This window comes from Conger conger, chromosome 11, assembly GCF_963514075.1.
Source record: "Conger conger chromosome 11, fConCon1.1, whole genome shotgun sequence".
Taxonomy (NCBI): domain Eukaryota; kingdom Metazoa; phylum Chordata; class Actinopteri; order Anguilliformes; family Congridae; genus Conger; species Conger conger.
In genome coordinates this window covers 38631571-38656384 of record NC_083770.1, presented here as the reverse complement: position 1 = coordinate 38656384, position 24814 = coordinate 38631571, and the positions used below count along the sequence as shown (strand labels likewise).

General features: G+C 42.0%; 2 protein-coding genes and 1 non-coding gene across 3 annotated transcripts; 2 read left to right on the top strand and 1 right to left on the bottom strand.

The window, feature by feature from the left end:
• Positions 1-11: 11 nt before the first annotated feature.
• Positions 12-10441, bottom strand: trmt2a (tRNA methyltransferase 2 homolog A). The gene is made up of 12 exons (XM_061259517.1): positions 10279-10441; positions 9231-9923; positions 7987-8095; positions 7004-7185; positions 5770-5884; positions 3633-3748; positions 3035-3146; positions 2321-2443; positions 1924-1999; positions 1705-1821; positions 831-927; positions 12-492 (listed from the first exon to the last, which is right to left on the bottom strand). Exons 2-12 carry the CDS (start codon positions 9911-9913, stop codon positions 315-317), a joined length of 1908 nt encoding a protein of 635 aa, XP_061115501.1. The 5' UTR covers positions 9914-9923; positions 10279-10441; the 3' UTR covers positions 12-314.
• Positions 10442-10836: 395 nt separating this feature from the next.
• On the top strand, positions 10837-20106 carry ranbp1 (RAN binding protein 1). Its single transcript, XM_061259518.1, has 6 exons — positions 10837-11012; positions 13611-13747; positions 14387-14544; positions 16552-16680; positions 17495-17563; positions 18230-20106. Exons 1-6 carry the CDS (start codon positions 10998-11000, stop codon positions 18394-18396), a joined length of 675 nt encoding a protein of 224 aa, XP_061115502.1. The 5' UTR covers positions 10837-10997; the 3' UTR covers positions 18397-20106.
• Positions 17616-17742, top strand: LOC133141362 (small nucleolar RNA SNORA77). Its single transcript, XR_009710086.1, has one exon. It is a non-coding gene; the product is annotated as a small nucleolar RNA SNORA77 (small nucleolar RNA).
• Positions 20107-24814: the final 4708 nt, after the last annotated feature.

The following is a 24814-nucleotide window of genomic DNA, read 5'->3' as shown; positions in this document are numbered from 1 at the left end:
TGCTTTAAATTGACAAATTATACACTAAGGTCTGATGCTCTGTCCGCTATACCAAAAACATAAAAAATAAAATAAAAAGGTTTAAATCATATCAAGTACAACTTACTGGTATGCAACTGCTTTCAACTACACCCACTTTCTCTTTAGTCTTTAGTGCATATTACATTAAGATTCAAATAAGCAATTGATTAATAAGCAATACCAGAACATGCACAGGAACTGTGTTTTCCATTAAGACCTCAGGTGTGTACAAACAACGCATGATAGGAAAAGGCAGTTCATCTGGAGCAAGGCGGAATGGAGAATCTGATTGGTTAATTTGCAGGGGCTTCCGCTTCCTGTTTGGCTGTGTCACTCTGGGAGCTGTAGTCCACTCTCTCAAACAGCAGCAGCGCCTCGCAGTGCATGGTCTGGGGAAACAGGTCCACCGCCATGGCTTTGACTGGCCGAAACGGGGCACCTCGAACACGGTTGGAGGGAGCTCTGCAGAGACTAGAAACATTCAGAAGTCTAAATTAATTTCTTGATGGATGTGGGCATTGACATTATATTCAATAGAAAAAAAAATATGTAACACTTTACTTGAACCCCTTGCCAGACACAACATAACCGCTGTCACAAGATGGCATAACAAATGTCAGCTTGTCAAATTACTTTACATAAATCTCATACTTTTCCCTCTACGTTTTTGACCGCAACAGTCATAACATTTACCATCATCTGATGTCATCCTTATGGCAGGGGATTCAAGTGAAGTGTTACTGAGAATGAGCCAGAAAATGGCACAAACTCAACATTATTAGGGTCATTCCTGAGAACATCACACTCACTCTATGAAATTGTTCATGGCAGCTTTTCCATTGCAAGACACATAAACCAGCCTCTTCAGATGTTCTGCTCGTCTGATTGCCAAGATGACCTTGGTATCTAGAAGAAGCGTTGGAAGACATTCAGGAAGACCTCATAAAACCGCAATCGCACAGTAAAGAAATGCAGAACATTGCATTGGAAAGCAAAACCATTTGGTATGTATGTAAATAGTGTTCACTTCCTGACAACTTGCTATTATACCCTTCACAGGCAGATTAATGGGAAACTGGCAGAATCCAGTTTGTGTACTGACTGCAACTTTTCATAATGGACACATCAGATGAATTGTTCTGCCACAAGTGAAAAGGTTGGAAAAATATATTATTTGAAAGGCTAGATTTAAATGAAAGAACTATACGCCACAAAAGAGCAGCCTCATAAACATGTCTAAATAAAATGAATAGTTAATGAAGTTGCCGAGTTGTTACTGAATACCAAATGAAATTTATAAAAATACAACTTTCCTGGTCATTACATTGAGTGGAGTGTGGATGAAGCAAGTTAGAATTATGGGTTGCACTTTATTTGAAGGCTCCTACATGAGAGCTGTACAACTCCTTCATAAGCACTATGTAGCTCATTCATAAGCACTTATGTCAATAACCGCAAATGGGCATATGGTGTGTTCTGTCAGCATTGATGCAGCAAGTGACATTACCATGGCATAAGTGAACTGACGAGATCCTAATGTCGGTTTTGAACATGAACGCTTATGAACGTGATATGTAGTGCTGATGGAGTAGCTCTTATGTAGGAGCCTTCAAATAAAATGTTTCAGAATTTTGCATTAGGTGTCTCTGATGACAAAATTTCTTGATTTTCCAAAACACTCACGCAGTCCTGCTCTGGGAGGGTCCACGATGGCTGTCAGATTCCGGGAAACAACGGCATTCAGCACAGACGGGAAGATGTCTTCCGCTTTTCCACAGTGGAATTCCACGTTAGTCAGACCTGAAAGATCGGAATACAGTCATCTGATATCAGCCGTAACACATTCATGGATCGGTTCAGCTTCTGATTCAAGGTTCAGTTTGACATTGTTCTGGTGCTCACCGTTGAGCTTGGCGTTAACTTTGGCGTCCTCCACTGCCTCCTGACACAGCTCAATCCCAATCACCTTCTTTACCCTCTGTGGTCGAGGGACAGAGAGAGGGGGGGGGAGAGAAGGAAAACGAGAGAAAGAATCAGAACTGTGTAGAAGGGAATGACAGCATTAACCCAGGTATGCCCTAAGCAAGGTGAGTCCCCAAACCCTTAACATAAATAACTACTTTCACAGGACAAATACATTAAACATTACATTAAAAAATAAATTAAAAAAAATGTTTTAAAAGACTTGCCTCTTGGTTGCCTCAAGTGACCACGCAAGATCGATTGAGCACAGAAAAGTATCCAAAACAATGGCTCCTATATGGCTCCATAGTGGACCTCCACCCCTCCTCTCCCTCACCTTGCCCAGGGAGATGCCGATGGTTCCCGTCCCACAGCAGACGTCCAGAACCGTGCTGTCCTGGTCCAGCTGGGCCCATTCCCCCACAGCAGAGTACAGAACCTCTGTAGCTCTCGTGTTCACCTGTCGAGAACGTGCAGAAAAGACCCCATATCTGAACGCTTGCTAGCTGAAATTCCACTGTATTGGCTGAAGCTGGTGAGTGAATCCAGTTTCGTGAAAGTACACAATCCTGAGTGTGAAAAACAAACCGAGACTCCAATAAATATGGCACAAAATAGATGTGTTCCTCCTTGATAAACTGTAAATGGACTGCATTTACAGTATAGCGCCTTTATCCAAAAGCGCTTTACAATGAATGCCTCTCATTCACCCACTCAAACACACACTCAAACACACCAAGGGCGATAGGCTGCCATGCAAGGGACCAACCAGCTCCTTGGGAGCAATTGGGCGTTAGGCGTCTTGCTCTGGGACACTGACACACCCAGGGCAGGATCGAACCAGCAACCCTGCGACTGCCAGACCGCTCTCACCTCCTCAGCTAACTCCACCCCCTTCTTATTATCTTCTTATTTTGCACAAGTACACTTATATGCCCACCGATTCCACAAACAGCCATCACACACCTTCTTGGGCAAAACCAGCGCACCCCGTGGTTCTCCAGGACCAGTGCTGGGGAGCTGAGTGCAGGCTATCCTGGGGGACTCTTACCTGGAAGAAGGAGTGTGGAGATATCCTGAACTTCAGGCCGAGGAGCTCCTCATGGATCCAGGACTCTCCTGCCACCAGCTCGCAGGGCAGGTCCTCCACATTTGGAGACGTCCTGGTTTCACACAGCCGACAACTATTAAATCCACCTTTTTAAATGGTCATCATACCACTTCTTCACATGGGCAAACCTTTCTAAATCATTCCCTTAGTTCAGGGGTTCCCAACCTGTGGGCCCAGATGTGAGGATGGGGACAAATGTGTGAACAATTGGTGTCAGAAAAAACATTTGGGAACCCCAAGTTTAGTTTATTGTGTATTTCGCATGGACCAGACACATTTAAAATAAAATAGCACTGGAGTTTGCTTCAAGCTGATTTATACCCATCTCCAGGCAGGAAGTACAATCACATACAATACAAAACAGCAATATTATACAACACAATGCAATGAATAACAATTCTGGATAAATGTCTGTAAAATGGCTAAATGTACAGCGCAATGAAAAAGTATCCCCCCCCCCTCCCGATTTCCTCTTTCATTGCTTTGGGTAATTTCAGATCTTTTGAGAAAATCTACCGTCCGCTGGGTTGCTTCTCACCTTTGCCCCTCTCTTACAAAGTAGAGAGACGTGACCCCGCTCTCTTTCCCTTCTCCCTCTGTGAAACACTGCTTCAAAGAGCTCTTCAGCCTGCCAAGTTCCTCTTCTTCAAGTTTCTTCAACACAAGATGGAAACAACCAATCAATGAATCAGTCACACAGAAAAAACAAAAGTCTATCTTAAGCGTTTTAGTCTTGTAATGACAGTTAAAATCTATTTTTTCTCTCAAGTAGAAAATATTAGCTTGTTTTAAGTTTACTCTTTGCTGGACAAGTGAAATTTTCTTACCCCATTGGCAAATCATGAAATTAGTCAAACTAATTTGGAAAGACTTTTGGTTTTTGCACAGTGCAATCAGTCAATTGTGCCTTTCACAAACAGGTCACCACACAGTGCTAATGGGGAATTTTTCAGAGGGAATCATAAAAACCAGAACAAACACTACCATCTGAGCCAATTCCACAGAAAATTGGAAAATTAACAAGTGATCAAGCGACACTCCCAGAAAATGCCAGGAATATCGGGAAGCAGAAAGAACAGTTTAATGGGGAATCTCAATCCGGGCTCAAACCACAGAGGAAGTCAGGAGAAGCCCAGCGGATAGAAACCGCCATTAGGCTAGAAGAGAATCCCTCTTTACCAGCTGCTGGAATGAACTACAATCACCCTCCTGCCCAGATCAGGTCATTTCAGGCACAGCTTGCAAAATGACATCTATGGAGGGGAGCTTCTGTTAGCGTTTTTCAGTTTTGCAAAAAACTAATAATAATAACCAGTTCACACTTCCTGCACTCCATAATCCAGGTAATTAGAGGGCTATTTTGGGGGGCTGGGATTTCATTTAAACAGAAACATGTGGCTTGTCCATCTGCTGGGCATAATGGGATGTTGGATAGACATCGGAATGAGTCTCTTGCGTTGACTGTGGTCGAGCAGTGTCTGGTTCGTACCAACGGAGGGCTGAATAATTGCTGAGGAATAGTGCACGCGCACACACAGACGCACACAGACGCACACAGACGCACACAGACGCACACAGACACACACAGACACACACAGACACACACAGACACACACAGACACACATAGACACACACAGACACACACAGACACACACAGACACACACAGACACACAAAGACACACAAAGACACACAAAGACACACAAAGACACACAAAGACACACAGACACACAAAGACACACAGACACACAGACACACAGACACACAGACACACACACACACACACACACACACACGAAAACCATGCAATTGAAAGACGACCGTTTTAACAGAATGCCCAGCTGGCTGGACATTTACACCAATAGGAATGGTTTGCATATCAAAAGTTCATCTCAAGGACTCCAGCCTCAGTAAAATGCCTCTACTGCTGAAACCTTTATCCAAGACCCAGACTGCCATGCAATGGCTACTAACACACTACTAGCACACGGAAGCATGTCAACAAAATCAACCCATGGAGCTAAATTGGTGCATGCACTACCATATAAACAATCACAATTCACATATTGCTACCAATCAAATAAAAACGGTACTGAACATGTTTCTTTTCTCAATAATAATTTTGCCAAAGGCACCCTGGGAGTATTTGCAGAGCCCAGTTTGGAAACCCCTGGTAGATATATTTATTATTTATAAGACATACACTCACTGAGCACTTTATTGGGTATTTATTAGACTTATTTGTTTGACTTATTGGTCCTCCGCTGTAGCCTATCCACTTAGAGCAGGGGTCTCCAATCTTATCCAGAAAGGGCCGGTGTGTGTGCAGGTTGTTGTTTTAGCACAGGACTAAGACAGCTGATTCTACTCATCTAGGTCTTGATTAAAGACCACGATTAGTTCATTAGTATAATCAGGTGTGTTACTGCTGGGTTAAAACAAAAACCTGCACCCACGCCGGCCCTTTTAGGATAAGATTGGAGACCCCTGACTTAGAGGTTTGACACGCTGTGTGTTCAGAGATGCTCTTCTGCTTATCACTGTTGTAATGTGTGGTTATTTGCATCACCTTTTTTGTCGGCAGAGCATGCATTGAGGACAGCGGTTATCCCATTACAAAGTTTTACACACCAGGCCCCTGTGTTCTGAAAATCTGGCTTGTGAGATGTGACTACCTGCGGATTGAAGTAGACCATGATCATGACCTGCCCGGTCCTGCTGGTCCGTACGGTCAGCTGCTTCCAGTGGCCCTCGTACGTCTCCGGGCTGTAAACCGAGTACGAGGTCGTCCTGCACGAAGCCAAACAAACACGGCACCCCATCAGCCCGTCGTAAAACACAGGTAACAACGGCGGAGACAGCTGGCGAAACCCGTCTCAGATCCGGCCCGGACGCGGCCCTTGTAAACACCGTCTGGGGCCCCCTACGTTTAGGACGTAAAATATTTGCCAGGAGAGGCCTCCTGAATTTACGCCCCCGTTGTGTATGCTTGCTTTCACAGCTGCCGTAACTCTGCCTGACAGCACAGCGTTATTTACCTGACAGGGCTGTCTGTGTGAGGTGACTGCCGGCAGTCTGAGACTAAGTAGACAGAGTTTTTTAAAGGAGAAAATAATACCACTAAAGTGATGAAGACTGAAAACTCCAGTCCTGGTGGATCAACCTGTCTGTTGTTTTGTCTCCTCAGCACTGAAGTGTGTAATTTACGTATTTTAATACGTAGTTGATGCACCTTGTTTCCAAGGTCAAGGTTTTTCTCTCTACTCAGGAGTTTTTTATTTTATTTTTTATACAGGTTACATTACAGTTATTTAGCTGATGCTTTTATCCAAAGCAAGGTACAGTTGATAAGACTAAGCAGGAGCCAATCCTCCTTGGAGCAATGTGGGGTTAAGGGCCTTGCTCAAGGGCCAAACAGCAGCACTGAGTTGTCAAACTCACTGTTTCTCAGTGCTGGCTGAGCCCCTCTGAGCATGGTTCTGCTCAAGGTTTGTTCCCGTTAGTCAGGGATTTTTTTTCCTTACCACGGTCACCCTCGGCCTGCGGTCTTTGTGAAGCTGTTTTGAAACAATTTGTGTTGTAAAAAGCGCTATACAAATACATTTTTATTTAATTTTTGTGGCTACCCTGGGGCTTGAACCACCAATCTTCTAGGTCCCAGTCATGTACCTTAGCCAGTAGGCTATTGGCTGCACATGCGCTTGCTAAGTTCAGGCCTGGTGTTTATCCTTTTCCCTTTGCCCTTCCGTTGCTCTGTAAAGTGTCTTTGTGACAGTCTTCTGTAAAGAGCGCTATGTAAATAAAAACTAATTGAATGATGGTGATTGAAAAGCAATCACCAAAAAGAGCCACAGCCACTGTACTCCCAGGACTGGAGGACTTTGTGGTCCCAGGTCTAGAGCGCATTACCTGATGTAGTCCTGGAAGGCCTGGACCACCTTCTTGGCCTCTGGGGGAACGTGGATGCTTTCGGAGGGGCCCACCACGGCACAGGAGCCTCCTTTGTACTTCCCCAGCCGAAACCCCACCGTCTTGTCCTCCCCGTTTGCCCCGATCCCCACGAGAAACTCACACTTATTCCTGTACTCAGTCTGCAGAGACAAAGGCAGGGTTCAAGCAGAGGTCACGTTAATGCAGAATACTGTGTTTTTCATGCAGAGAAACGCAGGAAAATAAATGAAATTACATTACAGTCGTTTAGCAGACGCTCTTATCCAGTGTGATGTGCAATAAAGTGCAAATCAGAATGGGAAGTACAGTCCCAAGTCCTAGTGACTCAAGTTAAAAACTTGAACCCTTGTTGAATAATCAAATAAACTGACCAGATGAAGTAGCAATGGAACACAGCAGTTTTGGCAACTAGAACATCAAGAAAAATAAATGATAAAATAAAATAATTAAAGCCAAGTGCGTTCTATAGATGCAGTTTTTTTTTAGTTTTTTTTATTTTTATTTTTAAAGATCACAACAGACAATGAACCACAGCATAGAACTGCCAGCACTTCTGAATAAAAGAACCAGTATTTGAAATCTGAGACTTAAAATCTTATCCCTTTTAACTTTTTTTTGCTAAAAAGTAATTGCCAATGACACAAGACAGTTGCCAATGCAATAAAAAAAATGTCACTTGTCAAGCAAACATTAACTTAAAACAAGCTAATATTTTCTACCAAAAAAATATATATCTTAAATCTTATTACAAGACTAAAACGCCTGTTAATACGATCACTTTTTTTCAAAACATTTCACTTGAACCTAGGTTACGAGGAAAAAAAACGAATGAGCAGAATATCTTCTGAGAACGGGTCTGAAAAAACAGCCTGCGGTTGCCAGGTGCATCATGAATGCAGGCATTCTGGGAGCAAGGAGCGAGAGTAAATATACGCATGTACCTGGACAGGAGAGGGCCGGATGGGCTCGAGTGGACAGCACATCTTATTATGCTTCTCCTTCTGCACAAACAGCCAGGGCAGCATAGCTCGGTTGTTGTTTCCGATTTCCCTAAAGCAAAAGAAAAAGGGGTTCACAAAGTGAATTATAGGCGATTCTTCAGGGTGAGTTCGGTTAGCAGAATGAGAGGACACAAATGGAAATTGGCAAAGGAGACATTTCCATACAGATATTAGGAAGTATTTTTTCACATAGCGAGTGGTCACTGTGTGGAATAGCTTGCTAGGACATGTAATGGAGGCAGAAACACTGGAGGTTTTCAAGACCAGGCTTGATACGGCGTTAAGATACTATTTTGCTTTTAGGCAAACTAGGCAGTAGATACACTTAGGGGTAGGAAAAAGTGAGCATTGCAGGGCTGAATGGCTTGTTCTCACCATTACTTTATGTTATGTTATGTTATGTTATGTTATGTTATGTTATGTTATGTTATGTTAAAAGGACAGACATAATACTGAATGAATGAGCGGTTAATTAGCTGACACTTTTATCCAAAGCAACTTATAGTTGATTAGACTAGGCAGGGGACAAACACCCTTGAGGGGTGTTTCAATCAAAGCTACTCTGACTGGACATTACATTTCCAGATCTGGACCACAAACTGGACTAATAATTTGAAAACTGGATATTCTGGTCAAAACCTGGTGATGTGGTGACCAACTCTCCAGGAACAGAACCCCAATGCATGAAATGGCCACAGCAGGTCCAATCAGTCATTTAGTAAAAGTGACAGAAAAGTGCCAGACCCCTCTGACCAGATGGACAGAGAATCTAATGCTATGAGTGACTATGTGTGTACCAGTTTTACCGCTTGGAATCCCTATCCAGCCTATTCCCCAGGGCCTAGACCCACTACTGCACTACCACTTTCCCATACAAACCCCCCTAGCCTGCACTGATAGGCCGGAATCCTCCTGTAGTGAGTGTGAGAGTCCCAATATGCCACTTCACCTGGGCATCTTATTGTGGCTCCACTGTGGCTACAGTAAGAGTCTCAGTCAAGCACCTTAGCCACCAGGCTACAAGCTACCCCGATAACTTCTTTCCAGAAATTATACTGAAGGGGCATGACATTTTCTGATGGGGACCACAAACTGGACCAACAATTTGAAAACTGGATATGGATATTCTGGTCAGAAACCAGGCATCTGGCAACCCTCCTCTGACCTGGCAACCCTCTTCTCACCTGGCAAGCCTCTGAAGGATGGCCTCCACCTCCTGCTCCTTCCTCTTCAGCTGCTCCTCATAGGGCACCTTCCACAGGGGCGTCACCACGTCCGCTATCTGCTTCCACAGCGGCTCCTGGTTCTCCTCCTGCCCCTGGGAGTCCGCGGAGCGCTTGGAGGCCGGCTGGCCCCCCTCCGCCTCCTCCTGCCTCCTCTTCCGGACGATGGGGTCGGCCTTGGGCTTGGCCAGGCGCACGCTCAGCACCCGGCCCCTCCACTGCATCCCATGCACCACCTTCATGGCCTTGTCGCGCTCCTGCTCGCTCTTGAAGGTGACGAAGGCGAACGTCTGCTTCCCGAAGAGCTTGATCTTGTGCGGGCTGACGCCGTGATTGCACAGGAACTTCTTCAGGTTGTTGAAGCTGACGAACTTGGGCAGGTTCTGGATCTCGACTTTGAAGATCTCGGAGGTGAAAAGGTCCCCCTTGATGTAGCGGTACATGTTAGAGTCTGAGCCTGCTTCAGCCTCCCTGTCCATCGCCACTTCGTCCACATTCTCTGTCGCTCCATCCTCCACATTCTCTGTCGCTTCCTCCTCTACATTCTCTGCCATTCCTCCTTCATCCGCCACTTTCTCCGGGCCAGAATCCATTTCACCCAGCGAGGTGGCAGCTGCCACTGCTCCATCTTCAACCTCAGCCATATTCCTTAACCTTAAGATGGGAACACTTTAGATTTTGATAGCACTGCTAATGAGACCTCAATCTCCCAGACTTCTCAGTCTACTTTGACTATGACGGCTAGTTATTACAGCAAAAACCGACATACTGATAGAACCGTGTACACAGTCGGTTCGAAAGGACACACTTTTACTGCACGTAGAAGCGTAAATACGGCGCATTCATTCATTACGCATGGGCTGTCAGGCAATAACATGCAGAACGGTAGCCACGCGAGCTAGCTAGTTAGCTAAACGCCTAAGTAATTAATGCATGAAGGGCTTACTTCGTAAGTCACATGCTTACATATTATTGCACATGTAAAATATGGTTACAAGAGTGAAATTACCTTTGCCTACGCTTTACAAGTTACCTAGGACACGTGGATGAGTTGAAGATCTATCACCAAACGTTGCTTTGTCTGTGTACATCAGTAGGACGCCATGATGGTAAGGGAAAACCGAAAACACGTGCATCGCAACGTGGGGGATGACGGGAGAATAATGTGTTCTAATTTTTCTTCCTGATTTTAATTACCGAGCGTTCGTATAAAGTGTTAAATTGTCCGCTGAACCGAAAAAAGTTAGAAATGAGAGAAACAAATATAAAACCAATCGTTCACAGGAAGTGACGTTTTCCCCTAGGGTCAACTATAGAGAATATAAAAATAAAAATATATCGATAAAATATGCATTTCCCACATACTGTCATATAATGCGTACTAAACAAGATTGGACCGTTATTTCGGATACAACTGTTGCTTCGCAAAGAAAAAATAAAAACACATTTATGCATTGCACTTTAAAAAATATAGTTGCATTAGCAACTGATAAAATGTGTAATTTAGCTTTCAGCAATGTATTATAAAGTTTTATCAAGGGCGAAATAATTTATTTCTTCGTGGAATTTGTGTGGAAAGTGGAGGGGCTGATGGGAGTGAGGTAAATGTGAGGAGGAGAGTTTCAGCGCGCGAAAGGACTAGCAGGAAGAGGTGCAGAGGATACTGACTGGGGCTTGGCTCGAAAGTAACCAGACGAAATTCCGCAATCCCTAAACATCTGTATTAATATGGCTGATACAAAGGTGAGGATGTTTTTTCGAGTGCTGTATACGTTTTCGGGTTTTAGTGAAGCTGTAATTTGGATAACATCTGAATGATTTCAGCAGGTTTCATCCTGCGTACTGTGATGGGGGGAAACATTTAAAAGCCGGCCGGGGTTGTGGGCTTTTTTCCTGGGTAGAGCAACCGTCTGTGTCTCGATACATTTTAGTGTGCTTCGAGTACAAGAATTTCTGCATCTCGCTCCACTAGTAGCTTGATAATTTACTTCAAAAAGAAGCTTAAAAAGTTTTAACACCTTTGCCCCTTAGAAATTAGCTCATAGGCTACGTTAGCCAACTTAGCCCCGTCTGCTAGCAATATTGTCACGTTTGCTAGGTCGTTGACAAGCGAATAACAGTTTTACCACAATCACAAGGAATGTATTACTCGGGTTTAATATTGAGAACACAACTGACTTTTAAATTTGTGGGAATTTGATCATGTATCCGCTGGTTTCTCACAGTTGTGCGATATTGGCGCTGACTTGGCTTGCTAGCCAGTTGATTTAAAAACTATGAATTTCCCAACGTGTAGCTACATTGTTCAAACGTGAGCTAGTTGCAATTTAATGGAGGGTGTGTTACCTATAACTTTTTCTTGGGTCTTAATGCATATTAACGTCACATTTAACGTTTTATTGAAGGCGGACATTCCACCACGTTGCTAAAACTGAAGTTGCTAGCTGCAAGGCCCTGCTGTAGTCGGCTTTCTAGATGGCTGGCTAGCTAGCTAATTGTCCTGCAAACTTAACCAGACTGCAACAAATATTACCCTTTCAGGTCAGCCGCCCTGACTTCTTTTCTTTGACGAATAGCTGCTTTTTTTTGACGGAAAGCACACATTTGACAAACGAATGGGCTAATTTTATTAAGAAGCGCACATTACGCCACATGACGTTGCTGGATTCACGTGCCGGCATTGCCCAAATATTGTATTTCAGGGCCTTGCTGATTGCCGGGGTATTCTACCATCAGTAAATGTAAATAAGCTCAAATAAGCAGGTTCATTTTATAAAGTTGTTTTTCCCACTTTTTAAATCCAACTAGGAGGTTTTGCCAGCTTGGGTTGGGGGAGTCAACCCTTTGTTCGCAGTGGGAGTAACGTTACTTCTGCGAGTTCAAATGCACGTGGAGTGTTATTTTGTTACGCAACTTGTATACATCACTTGTTAATTGAAATAATTGGCGTATTACCGCGTTTGCTCCAGCTAAAAATAGTTAGCCAGGTGAAATGTGTCACACGTATGAAGTGCTTGGCTCAGCATCAGTGGCGGTAAGTTTAGTTACCACAGCAAATCCCACACAAAAGGCAACCCCAAAGCACAATCTTTTAAATCCCTCTGCGCATTGTGTGTGTTAGTTGAACATGCCCTGATTCTGTGAGCTATAATAAGCTCGCTAAGGCCAGATTTAATGTCCTACCAAACAAGTTACAGCAAGAACACTCCACTACAAGAAATTGTTTGCCCAAGTTGTATTATCTCAGAGTACTTTAGCGTAGTGTATAATGGTCCATATAATTATCATCGTGTGGTAAATTAACTATTTTAAAGGGCTTTTCGGGATGTGAATAACGTAATGTTCTGTCACAACTCATTATGGTTTTGTGTTGCTTTTGAAGTCGAGTTACCCATTATGCCAACTGAAAATGTCAAAATGTTTCGTTAATTTTGTCTTGCAAATTGCTATTTCCCTTGTGGGTATTTTTCCTTTAAAAGTGGGGTAACGCCATATACACCATGCAGAAATGCACTATACCTGCAGACAGAAGAATGTCAACAGACAAGGGCTTTGGTATAGTTTTGTCGTGGAGACGATTATAATATAGCTGTTTAATTGTAGCCGTGATATGTTGATATTTATGTATTTTTATGGGAAATAGACGGTCTGCCCTCCCTTAGTATTTTTATTTAAAAAAATAAAATTATGTACAGACAAGGGGATGGCAGAGAGTGGGTAATCAATTGAGATGGCATCATTACATTACATTAGTTATTTAACTGACTAATCCAAAGTGACTCACAGTTGATTAGACTAAGCAGGGGACAATAGGCTGCGCCCACAGTGTGGAAAGTTCCTTGGTTGGGATCGAACCCCCCAAGCTATTCAAGGCGATCTGTATGGGGGTTGGGGTCAGCTGTCCTATGGGCTACAACAGATGCCTCACCACTCTTGAGCCATGTCAAATTTAACTGAATGCAATGACTCAATTATGTGTTCATTTTTGGTGGGGCAGCCTGTGGCCTAGTGGCTAAGGTACATGACTGGGACCCAGGAGGTTGGTGGTTCAAGCCCCAGTGTAGTCACAATAAGTTCAGTGCAGCTGTTGGGCCCTTGAGCAAGTCCCTTAACCCCACATTGCTCCGGGGGGGATTGTCCCCTGCTTATTGTAATCAGCCTGTAATTCGCTTTGGATAAAAACTATCGTGATACTACTACTACTACTACTACAACTACAACAACATCTGACTGTAATAGTTTAGCATGCATGGTAGGATGTGGGTTTGAACTGAACCTGTTCACTTAAAGACCCTGATCGAAAGCAGCACTTAACAGACTGAATTGTTCTGCTTTCCACAGGAAACGCAAGAGGAGCATGAGACCACAACAGATAATGCTGAAGAGACCAATCACGACCCTCACTTCGAGCCCATCGTGTCGCTACCCGAGCAGGATGTTAAAACGCTAGAGGAGGATGAAGAGGAACTCTTCAAAATGTGAGTATCCCGCCCCGGTTCAAGGTCAAGGTCTCAGCTGGAGCCTGCGGATATTTGTGGGAACGCCACATGGAATATTTTTCTTTAATTGCATTTGCCAATTCTCTCATCCCTTTTGAAGAGTAACTAGGCTTTTCTTGGAATGTTTTATTTTTCCGAAGTTTTAAGTCTGTGTTTTAGAATGTTGCCTTCCATTCGCTGTAGTGATTATGACATCAGCATTAGAATGTTCAGTTAGGCACGTTCCAATCACATCATTTGTGATCTGGGACATTAAAGGGCTGAAGTGGCTGAAATGCAGAAAAGTTAATGGATCATGAATGTGAGTTTTCCTGACTAGAAAATAAATGCTTGGTTTCACCCTGAATATCTCAAACTGAGGCAGAGAATTTGGGCATTCCATAAGTGCGTAAATCCTAGAGCTTTGCACTCTGACAGCTGATCGGAGGGGAGATTAAGCGGCAGTAAAGTTGAATGGTAGTGCCCGCAGAGATGTGTAGGATCTAAAAAGCAGTCCCTCTGGGTGTGTCAGGAAAGGGCACGTCCCTTATGAATGATACGGATAAGAATTGAGAAATGTGTGTTTGAAAGTGTGCCGAGTTGAACCTCCTGCTTGTTTTTGGGTCTGTTTGTGCACAGGCGGGCGAAGCTGTACCGGTTTGCGTCGGAGAACGACCCCCCTGAGTGGAAGGAGCGGGGAACGGGGGACGTCAAGCTCCTGCGACACAAGGAGAAGGGTTCAATTCGCCTGCTGATGAGGAGAGACCGCACCCTCAAGATCTGTGCCAATCACAACAGTGAGTGTCACCGTCGCCGGGATACCGTAACCTAGCGCCCAGTATCTTAGCCATATCGCCGGGGAATCGCAACTGTGCCCAGAAACTGTAACCTGGTGGCCAAAGCCTTGGCCTTACCGCGAGCCAATCACAACACCGAGTGTCGCTGTTGCTGGGAGACTAAGTTGGTGTCCAGAACTTTAGAGGCTGGAAAACATTAGTAGTCTGGTACCCAGAACTAGTGTTGACCAAAGTCTGGACCTCTTTCACTGTGGAACAAATCAATTTTTTTGTGAGGACCACCCCTGAATAATAATAATAATAATAATGTATTTATATTGCCCTTTAAAAAATAGGAAGTTTAACACTATTACATAATCTAATAAAATATAAAGTCAAAAACGGTTTCAGAGGAATTGGGCTGCAAGTCTCCCAAAACGGTTTATTCCTGGGGGGGAGACTTAGCAGGTGGTATACCCAACCAATTCTGGGCAAAATGTCCCATTTATATATTGGGTTTCAGTGATGGAGGGGTGTGCTTGGCTATGGTCGCTTAACATTGGTGTGCCCCCGCCCCATCCTCAGGAATCCAATCATTCACTGGCATTTCTCACACTAGTGCAGGCTTCTTCAGACGCTTCTTCCACATTCTCTTTGCCCCCTTCCTGTAAGGTGTGATATCACACACATCATGTGATTAGAACGTTCTGAACTGAATGCTGATGTAACAATCACTACTTGATTCTAGAACAATTACAATTTTGGAAACAAAGAAACATTCCGAAAAGTGTATTCAAGGCCACACGTTTCCCACATGCTGTTTATAACGCGGTGTGTGAACACCATGCGCTGTGTGCGTATAAATAGTCTCTATGCTTTCTTCGCCCGAGTGGCTGTTACTTATTATTCTCCCACTCGTGGGAGGTCTGCTGGCACAGACCTGGGAATTATCACAGTGTGTGATGCATCTGAATTATAATTGTATGTGCATCAGACCTGGGTCAAATGCGTAGTAAGTTTTGGATTCAAATACATTTCTATGCTTTACTGAGCATGTCTGGTCTATTGGGACCTATGAAATGCACATTATGCATCTGAACCAGGTCTGCACATAAACACATGTATCACACCCATCATATTTCCTGCTTACTCACTCGCTCACATCCACAGTGCATTTGTGCTGGCTGTATGAAGATTGGTGTAACTGGTGATTGAACTGGTGTTTAAACCTCACACCCCTCTTACATTGTGTATTATTAACCTTGGACCTGCTGATTGGTGTTGCTGATATCAACAGCACTCATACTTTTTATGTGACTGGTAAAGTACGAGTGGGTTTATGTAAGGGGGAGGTTAATTGAAAGGTTAATAAGAGCTAGGAAATGATTGCCAGGGAAAGTATGCGCTTGGTTGTTTCGGTCGAATGGCGAGCTAATGTTTCAAATGCCAGTTATTTGAGTTCTTTTACTTAAATTGCATGGCTGTGCGCCATTTCTTTTACCTAGGTGATTAGATTAGTATTCCACCAAAGAGTTCCCAGCTTGGTCTGGTTAGCGGTATGTCAACAAATTGCCCAGGATTTCAGTTATGTTGCAAACACGTTGTTTGAAGGTTGCGTCAGTCTGGTCTGCGGACCTGGGTTGAATACGTCTGTTTTACTATGCTTGTGTAGTGTCTTGGCACCTATGAAATGCTGTCAAAAAGTGCCAACCCACACATTCTGGTCCTCTTGGTTGGCTCAGTTGCACCAGGCGAGATCAGTTGAGCATAGAAAAGTATTTAAGTCCAAACGGTTACGTTTTTGTCCCAGGTCTGCTGATCCTTATCAAAAATCCTTGCTGGCTGTGCATGGGCAGTTACATGACTGGGACCTGGAAGGTCTAGCCCTTGTGTAACCACAATAAGATCCGCACAGCCATTGGGCCCTTGAGCAAGGCCCTTGACCCCACATTGCTCCAGGGGGAATTGGTCCCTGCTTGGTCTAATCAACTGTAAGTGTCAGGTAAATGGCGAATGTCCTCTCCCCAGTCCTCCCGGTGATGGAGCTGAAGCCGAACGCGGGCAGTGACCGGGCCTGGGTGTGGAACACACACGCCGACTTCGCCGACGAGCACCCCAAACCTGAGCTGCTAGCCATCCGCTTCCTCAACGCAGAGAGTGAGTACTGTACTGTACTGTACTGTACCCTGTCCCCTGTACTGTACTGTACTGTACCCTGTCCCCTACCCCCTGTACTGTACTGTACTGTACTGTGCCCTGTCCCCTGTCCCCTACCCCCTGTACTGTACTGTACCCTGTCCCCTGTCCCCTACCCCCTGTACTGTACTGTACTGTACCCTGTCCCCTACCCCCTGTACTGTACTGTACTGTACCCTGTCCCCTACCCCCTGTACTGTACTGTACCCTACCCCCTGTACTGTACTGTACCCTGTCCCCTACCCCCTGTACTGTACTATACTGTACCCTGTCCCCTGTCCCCTACCCCCTGTACTGTACTGTGCCCTGTCCCCTACCCCCTGTACTGTACTGTACTGTACCCTGTCCCCTACCCCCTGTACTGTACCCTGTCCCCTGTCCCCTACCCCCTGTACTGTACTGTACCCTGTCCCCTGTCCCCTACCCCCTGTACTGTACTGTACTGCGCCAACCTGCGCCCCCTGTACCCTGTCCCCTACCCCCGGCCTCGAACTTGCACCTCCTTTACCCTACCCTCCTGCCCTCAAACCTGTGCTGCAGCTCCCCCTGTCCTTTACCCCCCCCCACCCTCAAACCTGCGCCCTCCTGTACCCTACCCCCTACCCCCCCTGCCCTCAAACCTGTGCTGCAGCTCCCCCTGTCCTTTACCCCCCCCCCCCCACCCTCAAACCTGCGCCCTCCTGTACCCTGCTCTGGTGCATATTGTGTACCCCAATAAAATTGTTTGCATGTATCCGTGAATGTATTCTAACCCTTAGTTCTTTGTTTCATTTAGATGCACAGAAATTCAAGGCAAAGTTTGATGAATGTAAAGAAGTCGTCGGAAAATCTTTAGAGAGTCCAGGTAAGCGTGGCATTTGTATTTGAATAGTTTTATTGTTTTGCTAAATTGATTTGCAGACTCACTCTGTCCCTGGCTGCTGAATCCAGCCTGGTGCTTTTTCTGTCTGCTACAGGGACTGCAGAGTGGAACTTCCACTAGCCTGGTCGTAGGCCAGTGTTTTCATACTCTGCTACATTATAATCCTGTACATTATAATAATAATACCATAATAATGTGTTATTTAGCTGAAAGCTTTTGTCCAAAGTGACTTACAGTTGATTAGACTAAGCAGGTGACTTCTGTTGAAGTGGAGAACGGCAATAGACAATATAACATTTATGACATAATTAAGTTGCTGTAATTATTGTATGAGCTGATCATTATTGGTCATTGGCTTTCTTGGTTTCTAGTTTATCAGCTATGGCTCATCCCTCTGAATAGATCACTAGCAATAGCCATCCAGTGCCATATAAAGCTGAGAGCAGTGGCTCGGCTTCATAGAAAATGAACGGGCTTCCAGCAACGGGTTGACCAAATCGTTCACTGAGAACACTAGGTAAAAAGTTAAAAACAAAGACAGATGGTGCTTGCAGTGAAATGAATTGGGTGTCCATTGATTGATTTGCAGAAGAGTGATTTGGAAATTAAGTTGAGCAGTTGGTTAATCTGCTTTTGTCCCGTCGGCAGGCAACAAGGACAGCGCAAACAAAGTGGCAGAGAAGCTGGAGGAGCTGTCCGTCAAGGACGACAACGCCAAGCCGTCAGAGGAGAAGGAGGCCGAGTCAAAGAAAGAGGAGTCTAAGAAAGAGGCAGAGTCTGAGAAGAAGGCGGAGAAGACTGAAGGGGAGAAATAATCAGGAACCTGGACTTCCTCTGCTTTTCAACTTGTCATTTTTCCCTTTTTTTTTCTACAATAGACTCTTAAGAAACTGAATTTGGACACTTGCATTTTTGTTCTGTAAGGTTTTTTTTTTGTGTTTGTTTTTTATTTTAATTATACATTTGTTTTGCTGTCTGAGGTCGCAAGATCTCGGGAGGCGTTTCAAAGTAATCCATTCCCCAATCAAAATTGTACTGTGCTGTTTCTCTTAACATTTTTTTTGTTTGTTTTTTTTATATTTTCTTTTTCTTTTTTTTTCCATAGTGGAAACAAGTTGTCTGTATTCTGGTCACCTGTAACTCAAAGTACCTTAAACACGACACCGTACTGTGAATCAAGCCTTGTGATACTGATAATTCCCACATTGGGTGACGCTTTTCTGTTTTCTTTTTTAGAAAAGTTTTGAAAGAATCTGAAAATCTAGCTTTGCTGGCACGCATTCTTTTGGGAGTGCTGGTGAACGACTCCAGCTTAGAAACTGTAGGGGGGAGGTGGGGAGAAGAATGGGAGAGTTGTTCCTTGGATGGATTCAGAATGGATGCCGTTCAAATCTAGCCTTCTTTAAGCTGCCCCATGGCTACCGTTTACTGTAGAAGACTCCCTTACTGGCTCACTGAAGGAACGTCAGTGTCGAATGACAGCCATATTACAGAAACTGCGAACCTCAAATGACAAGTTTTTCCACTTTAGGCTTTCCTGTGGCTGAAGTTGAACAATAAATAGTTGAGAAATAGTTGAGAAGAAATTTGGCATTTTAAGAACTTTGGGTTTGTTTGCCTGAGACCAATGAGTTATCTCCACCAGTCAAATGAGTTTGTGGTTCCCCCCTTCCCCCCGCCTGCCTGCGTATATACTCACAATCTAGGTGTTGCAATGGTTGGAAAAGAGGAACGTTGAAGATTAATACATTTGGCTCGCCTGTCAGAGCAGTTTGATAATCCCTGCTTCCTCGTGGGCCAGAACGCATCTGTAAATAAATCAATAAACCTAAAATAAATACCAATATGCATAGCTAGGATGGTTCGCTAGCCTTCCCCCACAACTTCATGGTAGAAACTACATTGCTGACTGCTTTTCAGTCATCTTATGGGGGGGGAGGGGAGGGGGAGTGAGTGACATTTTGAATCTTTAAAAACAAAAAAAAATAAAAAAAAATAAAGGAGATTGAATGGCCTTGCATGCATAGATTATTCTGGTACAAGGTAGTGGGGAACATGAACTGGACATGCTTCTTAATGCTAACTGCCAAAGCAGCTTTAGTGTTGCTGGGGATCGCTCTCACAGTGGGAGTGGAGGTGTTTGAGATACGGTTTGGGAGTTGGGTTCAAGTGGTTGCTAACTGTCTGAATGCTTACCTGGTTGTGGTTGTGTGTGGTGTGCCCAACCGCCCAGTCCTCGTGTGACCAACCTGAGAGATGCTAATCGGCCAGTTAAGTACAGTATATATACACACAGTACATATTTTTTATGTTGCTTGACTTTAACTCTTTTTGGCATTCCCCACTGTAGCTAGCACTTTCTGACAGTGTGAAAATGGCACACCAAGTTCATTGGGCAATTCGATGAAGGAATTTGGTTCTAGAATGATTTCACTTTTTATAGTGGGTAACATGTTACACATTGTGTAATAAAGTTGTGAACAAAAAAAAAGAAAAAATCAAAATTAAAAAAGTATGATGCTCTATATCCCTGTCATGTGATCTTTTCAAACGGGGTGGTGTTTGTGAGAACAGTGGGCTCTTTCCAATCCCTTTCCAATTCCCCCCCCCTTTTTTGACCTGGAAATTGATCTGTCATCTTTTAGTACATTCCTACCCATTAAATGTTCCTTGTAGGTGCTTGAAGTAGAAGTTGGGTATCTCCCAAACTTGCCTTTGAGCAAGGAAACGTGTATAAATGTATAAATGACCTGTGGGTCCACCTCTCCCCATCTGTGAGGTCTGTCACCGATATGGCAGGACATTCCATTTGCCCAATTCACATTTTCTCCATTTCCCCTCTCCCTTTATTTTTAGCCTCTTTCTCGAGCTTCTCTCGATGGGTGGAGCTAGGAGTAGATAAAGGAGCAAGGAAAATAAAAGGGGAAAATAAGCCATCGTAAAGAGCGGCTTCTCAGTTGAATACGTCTGTCATAGAAACAACGCAGCATGCTGTCTGTTAGCCTACATCAGCGCTGCTCAACTTCATATCCTGAGGGCTGCAGTGTCTGCAGGCATTTGCTTCAACCGCCGGCTTTTCGCTATTATCTGGTAAAATAATAATAAATAATAAATAAAATAATAATAATATTAATAATAATAAATAAAATTTATAAAATAAATAATAATAAAATAATTAGTGAAATCAGGTGCACTGCGGCCTGCAGGATGTGGGGTTGAGTAGCGCTGCTGTAGGCAAACAGAGGCACCATGCGTGGTGATCTGCAACAGAAAAACAAATCTCAATTTCTTCAGTAGAAATGCAATTATTCATGTAAATAAATAAATAATTATGTATTTCACCAAAAATATAGTAATACGGAGATGGGCAAGGCTGAAACCTGTTCTTGTGTCCCTATCTAAAAGTTTTAGTGTGATCTAATCAGCGAGTGAACTTGTGTTGGGGATGAGCCAGCTAGCACCATACATTTCTGAAACTACGTTTCTATTAATTTATTCGGTTAGTTACATTAATGATTTATTATTTTTGACAGACAATCTAGCCTTCTGTATTTTGCTGTTTTGCACTGAAACACATTTTTCGTCATCCAGGTCTAATACACATTCCTATTAATTTGTTTTTATTCAGCCACATTTTCAGTAGAGAACATCTTAAATAAATTACTTTTTTCCTTTTCATTTATTTCACTGGGTTTTTTTTTCTAACTTTTGCCTGTTTTCCAATAGACAGTTTCATCATTTTCAAGTTATTTTCATAATTTTATTATCTCAATTTAGTTAGTTTTTTAAACAAGACTAGTCTGATTTATTTTTTGGTTTTCTAATGAAGGCCATTCACATTTAAGACTCCTTTGTTTAAGGTTTCCATCATGAATTTAAAACAAATGTATATTATTATTTTTTCATGGTGCTTGTTCATTTTAGATTTCTTATCTACCTGAAAAAAACATTTAAAACATATTTTCTCTTTTTAGATGTCACTATATATACAGGTATTTTTCTGTCCTCCAATAAAGCAAATTTTGTCATAAATTTGAAACATTTATATTAATTCATTTCGCTGTGTATGTTCATTGAAGGTTTTCTATCTGAATTTTTTCTTACATTTTTTGATAATAAGATGACAGTCTTGGGTATTTTGGTGTTTTCCGAAAGAACATTTAATCAAATTTAAGCAGAATTTATTTTCATTTATTTCACTGGGGTTGTTAATTTAAGGTTTCCTATCAACATGAAAATAAATTACTGTTTTAAAATGCATTTTATTCACTTTTTGGACTTAAGACTATTGTCTTAGGTATTTTGCCATTTTGTCGAACACTGTGGTTGTTCATTGAAGGTTCAGTGCCTGAAAAAAAATGACATTAAATTTTTGTTGCATTTCTTCACTTTTTTGAATTTCTTCATACATTTGAGACACATTTTTATTAATTAATTTAGTTTTTAATTTAAGGTTTCTGATCATGGAAATTTTTTCCATTTTTAATTCTCTTTTTGGGAAAAAGACTATAGCCTTTTTAAAACGTGTGCATTTTATTCACTTTTTGGATAAAAGGTTTTTTTTCAATGAGGCCATTCACATTTAAGACTCCATTGTTTAAGGTTTCCGATCTGAAAAAGCAAATACATTAAAAAAAATTATGCTTTTTTTAATGAATCCATTATTTCTATTAATTTATTCAACTCTGGTTTTTTATTTCCCATCTAAAAAAAAGCATGAACATTTTTTTTTGCACTTTCATTTTTCATTTTGGGCATACAACTATAGTCTGAGGTATTTTCCTTTTTTTCAAGATTGACATTTTCATCATACATTCAAGACTAATTTCTATTCATTTATTTCTCTGTGGTTTTTCATTTAAGGTTCACTATCTCCCTTAAAAAAGGTTTTAAGTGTTAGCATTTTTTCCACATTTGTGGCACAAGACGATAGTCTGAGGAATTTTGCTTTTTTTAATGAAACCATTTTCATTATACATTTAAGACTCATTTCTATTAATTTATTCAACTGTGGTTATTTATTTCCCATTTGTCACCTCCCTTGTCAACTCCTCCCTGTCTTCCGGCTGTTTTCCGGCATCCTCCAAGAGGGCCCACATCACTCCGCTGCTAAAAAAAGCCTACTCTGGATCCCTCCATCATCCAGAACTACCGCCCGGTATCTCTTCTTCCTTTCCTTTCTAAAACTATAGAACGAGCCGCTTCTACTCAACTTTCTTCTTTCTTTTCTAACAACAACCTGCTAGACCCCCATCAGTCTGGCTTCAGATCGGGCCACTCGACATTTCCCATCTAAAGAAATGCATTAAACTATTTCTTTGCACTTTTATTTTTCATTTTTGGCACAAGACTATAGTCTGAGATATTTTGCTTTTTTTAATGAAGCCATTTTCATTTTAAATGTTTGCATTTTTGCATTTTCACTATACATTTAAGACTAATTTCTTTTAATTTATTCAACTGTAGTTATTTATTTCCCATCTAAAAAAATGCAATAAACAATTCTTTTGCACTTTTATTTTTCATTTTGGGCATCAGACTATTGTCTGAGGTATTTTGCTTTTTTTAATAAAGCCATTTTCATTATACATTTAAGACTAATTTCTATTAATTTATTTTATTGTGGTTGTTAATTTAAGTTTTCCTATCTGAAAAAGAAAAGACATTTTTTTTGTTGCATTTTTATTCCTTTTATGGGCTGACAACTATAGTTTTATAGTTTTAGGTATATTGATGTTGTCCAATAGACATTTTCATCAAATTGAAGATTAATTTCTATTTCTATTTCTATTTGGACATATATCTTTGCTATTTTGTTTTGTTTTTCAAAAAAGCTATTTTCATTATAAATTTAAAACTATTTCCATTAATTTATTTCACTGTGGTTGTTCATTTAAGGTTCACTATCTCCCTTAAACATTTTTTTTCAATGTTTGCATTTTTTCCACATTTATGGCTATAGTCCGAGGTATTTTCCTTTTTTTCAAGATTGACATTGTCATCATCCATTCAAGACTAATTTCTATTAATTTATTCAACTGTGGTTATTTGTTTCCCTTCTAAAAAAAAAATGCATGAAACAATTTTTTGGAACTTTTATTTTTCACTTTTTCGGCTAAAGACTATCATCTTAAGAATTGTATTATAATTCATAGACATTTCAGCAAATTTAAGAGTAATTTCTATTTATTTTTTTCAATGTGGTTGTTCATATATGGGTTTTCATCTTTCTGAATCAAAAATGTACATCAAATATTTTTTGCATTTCTTCTTTCTTTTTCAACATAAATCTTTTCTCTTAGGTATTTTCCAACTTTCCAATACACATTTTCATCATGAATTTAAAACAAATTTCTGTTCAATAATTTCACTGCGGATGTTCATTCAAGAAGGTTTTCTATCTGAATTTAAAAAGAGACATTTTTTGTTGCATTCTTTTTGACATCAGACTATAGTCTGTGGTATTTTGCTGTTTCCCAATAAAGCCATTTTCATTATAAATTTAAGACTGTTTTCTATTCATTTATTTAACTGTGGTTGTTCATTTAAGGTTCACTATCTACCTGAAAAGATGCTTTTAACTTGTTGAAGAACTTACGCACTTGAAAGTCGCTTTGGATTAAAATGGCCAAAAATGTAAACATTTTAAAAAAGTAAAATTTTTCTTATGTATTTTGTTTGGTTTTGGTTTTTCATTTGATTTACTATCTGGGGTGGCATGGCTGGTGCAGCGGGTGGCACTGCCGCCTCATCGCAAGGAAATCCTGGGTTCGAATCTCGGTCGGCCGGGGCCTCTCTGTGTGGAGTTTGCATGTTCTCCCCGTGTTCGTGTGGGTTTCCTCTGGGCACTCTGGTTTCCTTCCAAAGACATGCAGTTTAGGCTGATTGGAGAGTCTAAATTGCCTGAGTGTGTGAGTGAATGGTGTGTATGCAGCTGCGATGGACTGGCGACCTGTCCAGGGTGTATTCCTGCCTTTCGCCCAATGTATTCTGGGATAGGCTCCAGCCCCCTGTTCAGGATAAGCGGGTTAAGATAATGGATGGATGGTTTACTATCTGAAAAAGAAAATGCATAAATATTTTGCATTGTTTGACATGAGACTATAATCTGAGGTATTGTGCTTTTTTCAATGAAGCCATTTTCATGGCCATTTTCATCATCAACATCAACAAAAATGACAAAAATTGAAGGTTTACTCCCAACCAGAAAAAACATGACATTTTTTAAATGTA

Coding starts and splice junctions, on each gene's coding strand:
- trmt2a (XM_061259517.1), bottom strand. CDS start 9,913: ATGGCTGAGGTTGAAGATGGAGCAGTGGCAGCTGCCACCTCGCTGGGT. Junction 3,749..5,769: donor TGGTCTACTTCAATCCGCAG/GTAGTCACATCT, acceptor CTTGTGTTGAAG/AAACTTGAAGAAGAGGAACT. Junction 2,000..2,320: donor TCGGCATCTCCCTGGGCAAG/GTGAGGGAGAGG, acceptor CCTCGACCACAG/AGGGTAAAGAAGGTGATTGG.
- ranbp1 (XM_061259518.1), top strand. Junction 13,748..14,386: donor GAAGAGGAACTCTTCAAAAT/GTGAGTATCCCG, acceptor GTTTGTGCACAG/GCGGGCGAAGCTGTACCGGT. Junction 17,564..18,229: donor AAAATCTTTAGAGAGTCCAG/GTAAGCGTGGCA, acceptor TCCCGTCGGCAG/GCAACAAGGACAGCGCAAAC.